Source organism: Austrofundulus limnaeus, unplaced genomic scaffold (assembly GCF_001266775.1).
Source record: "Austrofundulus limnaeus strain Quisiro unplaced genomic scaffold, Austrofundulus_limnaeus-1.0 Scaffold1657, whole genome shotgun sequence".
NCBI classification, from domain to species: Eukaryota; Metazoa; Chordata; class Actinopteri; order Cyprinodontiformes; family Rivulidae; genus Austrofundulus; species Austrofundulus limnaeus.
In genome coordinates this window covers 30,736-39,281 of record NW_013954059.1, presented here as the reverse complement: position 1 = coordinate 39,281, position 8,546 = coordinate 30,736, and the positions used below count along the sequence as shown (strand labels likewise).

The window sequence follows — 8,546 nt, the reverse complement described above, 5'->3', positions numbered from 1 at the left end:
CGTTTCATTAAAGAAGAACCCGTCCAGAAGACCTATACAATTTTTTTCTTTTTGATTTTTTACCTGGATTACTGAGATGCATCAGGACATTAAACAGAACAGGAGTTTCATTTTACCTGAACCAACGCAGAGTTCAATCTATAAATGGCTTCACAGCAATTTACACATCACACACGTCGATCAGGTTCACACAATGACCATCAAGAGGGATGGTAGGGAGAAAGATTAGCATGTGAGTTCACAGCCTACCTATCAGCTTAAAACTGAGAAATCTCCTTGAATTAACATTGAAAATATGTCCAGTTGCTTCTGAATCAACTTGTTGGGATTACACCCTAAATGACGCCCGGAGTGATCATCCTCACCATCTCAGGATCTAAAAGCCAGTTTCTCAGTGAATATGACTGCTGGTGATAAATAAACTGCCTTTGTTTTTAAAGAAGTTTCTCATTAGAGCTGCATTTTTGTTGAGATTTTACTCAGATTTTTGCCAAAACATTTGTGCAATGCATGTTTCTTTTTCTTTGTATCCAGCTAATTGCAGTCTAGGGAGAAACTACCTGAAGTACTTAACGCTAAACCTGAAACATTAAAGCAGACAGGTCTTAAAATCCTCCAACATCTGATTTAGACAGAGAGCACTTCAGAAACTCATCCCCGAGTTGTGAATTATGATGAGGAGCTCCTGCTGGCCTGGACTGTTTCAATGAAAGTCAGCTGAGAAACAAACAAACAAAAACTAAAATAAACTGGAGGCAAAACTAAATGAATAAAGTGGACGACGGCTCTGGCAGAAACACATGCAGGATGAAGATAATGAAATAAAGAAGAGTTGAAACCAAAAACAAAAACTGGGAAGAAGTTGTTGGTGGTTGACGTGACAACAAGACTAAATCACGGCTGCAGGCTCAGTTCTGATTGGCTGTACATACCGATAAGATTTCAACACTCTGAAGAAGACCACACCCACAACGCACAGCAAGAGAGAGAGGGGAAGCTCGGACTGTGAGTGTTGTTCATTTCATCACACTGTTATTTACTCAGACAGACAGCATCAACAAAACCACAGAGAAACAGAAGACTAGCAGCTGTAAAACAGTTCACATTTCCATCAACAATCACTCTGTGTAGGTGTTAGTGTATAAAATCATCTAGTGGGGGTATATTTAGGCACAATGATGGATGTAGTGCAGCGCTCCTTTGGCAGCTGTGTTTACTAGAAGATCAATAATAAACAAGAGAAACAATTGTTTTGGCACTGACACTCAGTCGGATTCTTTTTCAACCTTTGAGAAGCATCCGTGATGGATCAGGATGTTAGCAGCTTTTAAGCTGGAATCACTGGTACTGTTAGCGATGCTAACGATGCTAATAAATGTAGCTTGGTAAAATGTCAGTGCCGTGATAATTTTTAGTTTTACTACAACAATAAAATCTTTTTTTATTGTGGATCTGCTGATGTGTTCTCAGCTTTTATTTATTTATTGATTGTTAACAAGAGAAAAATACATTTATAGTTAAATGAAGAAATAATTAATTTTAGTTTTGACAAAGCTAAATCTAAATAGAGATATTAAATGAAATGACAGATTAAACAAATACAAATGTTATCATGAAGTGTGTGTTGAGTAGTAACAAACACTGGAGATGTTTTGATTGGTTGACTGAGAACAACCTGTGATGATTTACCTTTTTAAAGTTTTATAATCTTTGTTGAAATGTTGGACCTATGATTCATGTTAATCTGTTTGTGTCACATTCTTTTTGAACTGAAGACTAGTGAGCAGATTTAATCTGACTATCCTCAAGCATTATTCCAATTAAATTAAAATAATTAAATTTAGTAATTAGTGCTCCATTTGCAAAAAATGTATGTTTAATCCATGATTAGATTTATATTAATTTGATCTGATACACTAATTCTTTATTAGAATATATGTTTTATATATACAGCTTCATTTTAAAATCTATGTATTTAATAATCAATATAAATATAAATAAAAAATAACATATAAAATCCAATAGTGTTAGTGGAGAAAAACACTAAAAATTAGTAAAATAAATTAAGGTTGTTGATTCGGTATTAGAAGGTACACTTAATGAGCAGCTTTAAAGAATGCTAAATAATAAACACTCTGAAAACTAGCCTGTAATAAAGCCAATAAGAAAGTCTTTGTGTTTTTTTGCTGTGTTTTCTGAGCTGAGTGTTGGATGTGAGGTTTCAGACACAGTCAGCTCTGAAAGGGTTAAAGGTGGATGTGAGGTTTCAGACACAGTCAGCTCTGAAAGGGTTAAAGGTGGATGTGAGGTTTCAGACACAGTCAGCTCTGAAAGGGTTAAAGGTGGAGGTGAGGTTTCAGACACAGTCAGCTCTGAAAGGGTTAAAGGTGGAGGTGTGGATGTGAGAAGCGAACCTCTTGAAAACGGCCGTCTCGGTCTTCGCATCCACGGTGAGGCTGACGGTCTCTTTGATGGAGCCGTTGATGACGGTCTCCGTGATGCTCCGCTGCTCTTCTTCTGTCTTGGATTTCCCACAATCCTTGGGTGGAGGTGAGGAAGAGGAGGAGACCACACAGGAGCCCAACCAATCGTCACTTTCTGTAAGATGTAGAGGCGTCAGATCTGGGCTGGTCACTGAGACAGAAGCTGATTTTTAACACGTTTAAAGGATTTGTTGTGCGAGAGCTGGACAGCTCACCCTCGGGACGTATCGGCGCGTTGACCCCCAGAGGGTCTGCAGTCTCTATGTTGGTTTCCATTGCAACAGGAGAGTTACACCTCAGAGGGTCTTTGGGACTGAAATTAAAAAGTGTCCATTTTAGCCACAGTGAAGATGGTAACAGTGACTGTAACCCGTCCTCTACAAACAGAAACGGTTTGATTTTCCAACCTGACAGGAGAGAAGCTGGAGAAATTGGCCCAGCCCGGTTCTGTGCTGGATGCTGCAGCCAGAGGTGAGTTCCACGTTGCCTCAGGGACAACCTCTGAGGATGAGGACACGTCGGGGTTGTTGAGGCTGGAGGCTGGAGCTGTGGAGGTACTTGTGTCCATTGGGACATCATCAAAGTTGGCTGTCCACACTGGCCCTTCAGATTTAAATGATTGGTGTTAAAACACAACATGTAGTTTGTGTGGTGAGTGAGTCTGTGTCGAACAAACCTGTGTCTACTTCCATTCTGTCATCAGTACCAGGGTTAGAGGCTTCGAATGGGTCTCTCTTTCCCTCCTCCTCCTCAGAGTCCGTGCTGTCCTCACTGTCTGTGCTGCCTGAGCTCCTGAGGTGGACACAGGTCGAGTCTTGGTTCAAATCTGGAGCTTATGAGATTATAAAGTAGAAGGCTCATGTTTGCTCAGCTCACCTTGGACGTCTCTGCGTCTCTGGAGTGAAGGTCACATCTTTTTCATCCCAAATGTCCTCTTCATCTGAGCCCGGATCTTCAAACTGCTGGATTTTCTCCTTACAGCGTGCCTCAAACAAAGCTATATTTGCCTGGGAAAACAAACACGCAGAAAACAGAGACAATATATTTATAGGCTTAATTCTGAAGAAGACAACCCAACAAGAGGTGGAGCAGGCATGAAGATATGAGCCTCAAAAGGGTACAGCTTGGTCCCTATCTGGACAGCAGAGACAACATTATGGTTTTGGTTCAGTACATTATCACAAAAATAATTCAGATGCAGTTGAAATTCAGACTTTCAGCTTTAATTCAATGATTCAAATGATTGCATAAAAATGTGAGAAATTAAAGCATCTTTAAAATACAATCCCTTCATTTCAGGGACTAAAGAGTAATTGTTCAAATGAAATAATTAAAAGTAAAAAGCTCATTTCTAAAACTTCTTAAAACCCTTTGTTGGCAATGACTGCCTGAGGTCTTGAACTCATGGACGTCACCAGACTCTGTTTCCTCCTTTTTAACGCTCTGCCAGGCCTTCACTGCAGCAGTTTTCAGTTGCTGTCTGTTTGTGGGCCTTTCTGTCTGAAGTTTAGTCTTTAACAAGTGAAGTGCTCAACTGGGTTGAGATCAGGTGACTGACTTGGTCATTCAAGAATATTCCACTTCTTTGCTTTATTAAACTCCTGGGTTGCTTTGGCTTTATATTTTGGGTCATTGTCCATCTGTAGTATGAAACAACAACCAATCAGTTTGGCTACATTTGGCTGATCTGAGCACACATTATGGCTCTGAACACCTCAGAATTCATTGGGCTGCTTCTGTCCTGTGCCACATCATCAGTAACGCCCGTCCATCAGGACGCCCAGGTCTTTTTGCATTGATGAGTTCACCAGTGCTTTCTTTCTTTCTTTCTTTCTCAGGATGTACCAAACTGAAGATTTTGCCACTCCTAATATTGTAGCAATTTTTCTAATGGTTTTTTTTTTTTTTTTTTTTGTTTTTGCAGCTTAAGGATGGCTTGTTTCACCTGCATGGTGAGCTCCTTTGACCGCATGTTTACTTCACAGCAAAACCTTCCAGATGCAAGAAGCACCACACCTCAAATCATCTCCAGGCCTTTTATTTGATTCACTAATAAAGACATAATGAAGGAATTGCCCACACCTGTACATGAAATAGCCTTTGAGTCAATTGTCCAATTACTTTTCATCTGTTTTACAGCAGAGTGGCACATGTTCAGGAGCTGAACTCCTAAACCCTTCATCCAATTTAATGTGGATACCCTCAAATGAAAGCTGAAAGTCTGGACTTTATGTCTATTATATAACTATAACTTGAATGTTTCAGTAAACAGGTAAAAACATGTTTGTTCATGTTTGTTGCAAACGTCAAACTGTTGGATCATCGAATTTTAACAGTTTATATATCTAACATGCATTTGTTGTGTTTAAAAAGCTTCTATTTAGCTTTGCTGCATGTTACTGATCTGTTGGTTACGAGTTCAAAAATCTGCCCTGCAAATAAATGTATTTGTTCAATAAGAAAAACTCTGTCACTCCTTGACAATATACAGTTTTAAGAATAAAAAAGTACTTACACTTTCATTTGTATTCAGTGAAAAATTGATGTCTGATATTCTATCAAAGGGAATGCTGCAAAGTTAAAGAGAACAGTTTAATTAGTCGTTAGGCATAAATCACAACACAATACAAACAAGAACTCATTAAATCAATTTTATTAAGCAAAACTTTCTGATTAAACCTTGATCATGCTCTGATAAAAGAAGCAGTATATATAGCTTTAGAAAATCTACAGATTCAGGTTTAAGGCTGCTTCTTGGATGAATTAAGGGATATGTACATTATGAAGACAAATCACTGAACAGAAAGATAATCAGTGATAAAAAGTTGTTTACCAGGCACAGAATAAAACAACAACTTTAAACCCAACTTTACTTCTATAACTTAAATATGGTAAATGACTTCTGATGGATCTCTAATCCAGTGGTTCTCAAACCTTTAGGTTCAAAAACACTAATATAGACACTTAAGTAACAACCTATAAACAGTTCCACTGTAATAGTTAAGACCAAAAAGGCAGGACACCACTGTTTGAGAACCACTGAGTTGATTAAATGGTTTTTGTAAACTATAGTGAAAAAAACCAGTCAAAACGAATAAAATGGTTAAGGTAAAGCATCACACTTTGATTTATGAGATGATATTTAAACTGGAAAATTAGTACGTTTAGAAATGTCACACAGATGTACACAGTAAAGTTAAGATTTCAAAACACACGACTATCAAAATGGATATGAGATTTAAAAGGACAAAAGCTTGATTCATGCAACAGTTTCCCAGAAAAGATATGAAATCCAAAAACAGAAAGGTCACATTTCCCACAGTGATTCAAAGTATTTACGTTTTCTATTGTTTTCATTTGGAATAAGAAACTTCTACAGTTGTGGAGAAAAAAACAAAACAAAACAAAAAAAATTATATACTTAACTATTTCAAGGTTTGTGCTACAAAAATATATTGTGGGGTTGATCAAATCTTAAAATGAGATTAAGCCTTTGATAAACATTACAACATAAAACACTGGGCCAGTATTAGTAAGTAAGAGAGTTAGGCCAAGGTGCAGAAACATCATGTAAAACATTAAACCCACTTCATGATTGGGCAGCATGTAGCTTCTCTCATTACTACCGAAGAAAGAAGAAAGCTGACTGAGCTTTGCAGACCTTTGCTTTGAGGCTTATGAGTGGTTCCACCACAGAGTTTCTGTCAGGCTGAGGTCTGGACCTCGTTTGCACCATGACTCTTAAACAAAATTTACCTTTTTAGCTTAAACTTCAAACTAGTGCATTTACGTTAATTGGAAAGTACCTGGTGAGTAAATAATTAATATTTTATGACACAACAGTGCATTAATTCTAGTTTGAAGAATCTACCATCCATGACAGACCACTAACAGATCACAGTTGCAGCTGTACAATTTAAAATGACTACATTAAAACAGGTGTAAAGTGAATGAATGTTTCAGAGAAAAACATTTTTACCTGCTTTAAAGTTTAACTTTTAGTTCAGCTGTGACTGCTAAATTGCAGTCTTGCAGATTCAATTCTGAATCTGTTAAAAACGTTTGTGTGACACAGTCTGAGTACTCGCAGAGTTGTGAGAGGTGTGTAGTTCAATCTGCATGTGAATTTAGGTTACATAACAGAGCCTGGCGTGAGGTTTATATAGCTTTCCAGTTTAGAAATGAGAAAGCTCCTCTGACGGGAAGCAAAAATGTCTTCAACCATTTGTTCTATTGTTGAACAGTGAGATGCTTTATGCTACTTATTGTCTATTAAACACAGTTGAAAAAAATGTTGCTCTTATTCAGTTTGACAATTTAATCTCACAGAGAAGCAGACTTATCTCAGTGTGTTAAGCAGTTTGAGTAGTCTGATCTAAGTTTTTTTTTATTAAATGTACTGCATAAATAAAAACCCTTGTTTTTTTGTCTGTTTACTGGACTATCAAATGTTTGTTTGTTTTTTCTTTTTCTTCGTGGTTTTTGGATGGACAGGCTGATTAAAAGGCTCTAGACTTTAAAAATGTGCTGTAAAGCATAACAATTACTAATCAGCTACACCCCAAGACCCATAATCATCACACAGAGTTAAAATGAGCCCCAAACCAGCCCACTCCAATGAAAGAAGAGAAAAACAGCAAAAGACAACACAGAGGTGGAAATGGTTTTCTTTCTTTAGGCCAAATGTTATTTACTGCAGTCTATGTTTCTAAAACAGAACTGTATTAATCATTCTGTAATCACCATCATCTTCAAACATGTTTTAATGTAATCTTCATCTTTATTCAACAGGAGCCATGATGAAGATGTTGGTTATGTGTCAGTAATTAAACAGATTTTAAAAAAGCTTGTCATTCATAAATGATGAAAACCACCAGCTTTGTAATGTCTTGAGTGTCACTGTTAGAAAATATTCAGCATGGTGAGTACTCACTCCACGACATCATCCTGATCAGCAAACTCTTCATCATTGAAGCCGAACTGCTCAATAAAATTGGACGTCATTTGTTGCATCTGATAATCAGAAAAGGCCTGGCAAGACCCAGGACCATTGATAATGATATAGTCTTGGATCTACACAAAACTGGTCATTACTTGCAGAACATAATATAGGAAATACTTATGAGTGTGTAATAGCTGCAACTAACACTGAATAGAAAGGTTTAACATCTGCAGGGTGAGCAAACTGGGCAGTCAAACCAGGATCGTTTAAAACTAATTTATAACATCTGTAGTTTGTCATGAGAAGAAGATGAGGTAGTCTGAACCAACATTAAACACTACAGACTCAGTACTGAAAGGCCAGACTACTTCATCATATATGTGCTTCCACTTTCATAAACATTTACGTTCGTACAGTTTATTTTCACTAAATTTAGTTTCCTATTACATAAAAACCAATCTGAGGTGTAAAAGTTAAAAGGTTATTTCAGTACAACAACTATCTACTAACAAAATGCAGAACATCAACATCAAAAGTTATAGTTTTTAATAAACCATCATTCTACTGAAAAACATCTAGTTGTGTACAAAATACTTTATTTAATATTAATAAAGACTAGAGAAGATGTGTACACCAAACATCAGCCATGTGTGAGTTCAGGTCTTACCTGTTGAAGTGAGGAGTCTTGGTGAAAGCCGCCATCTTTGAAGTCCACCTCATCATCGCTGGAAGAATGGATGTGATGTGTGTTCACCTGCACACAAAAACAGTGTTAAAATCCTAACTACACACACTGTGTTTATGTTGTGTTCACTCATTTATTGTTTTATTTCTTACTAAACAGATGCAACAGAAGGTCAACACTTAATGAGTGTGCACATATTTATTATTATTCTTTATTTATTCACCATTATTTAACCAGGCAGGTCCTGTTGACATCTCAGATCTCTTTTTAAGAGAGGCCTGGGCCTGAAGGAACACCTATTGTTCATGTTTTTATATCTGCAAAAACCAAGGCAGCAGGGCCTCTAATGTTAAAGTGAAAGTTTAAAGGTGTAAAGAATTTTTTTTACTAAACTTTATTTTGATAAATAATCATTTTAAAGGGTGCTCATGTTGGT

General features: G+C 37.1%; 1 protein-coding gene across 1 annotated transcript in view; it reads right to left on the bottom strand.

Moving 5' to 3' along the window:
- Positions 1-8,546, bottom strand: part of ppp6r3 (protein phosphatase 6, regulatory subunit 3) — a gene marked incomplete at its 5' end in the record, with an annotated part of 37,680 nt that overhangs the window by 6,001 nt on the left and 23,133 nt on the right. Inside the window, 9 exon segments of the mRNA XM_014033184.1 lie at positions 933-950; positions 2,415-2,598; positions 2,699-2,796; positions 2,891-3,086; positions 3,160-3,275; positions 3,360-3,490; positions 4,999-5,053; positions 7,417-7,514; positions 8,093-8,179. Coding sequence (XP_013888638.1) covers positions 933-950; positions 2,415-2,598; positions 2,699-2,796; positions 2,891-3,086; positions 3,160-3,275; positions 3,360-3,490; positions 4,999-5,053; positions 7,417-7,514; positions 8,093-8,179 — 983 coding nt within the window.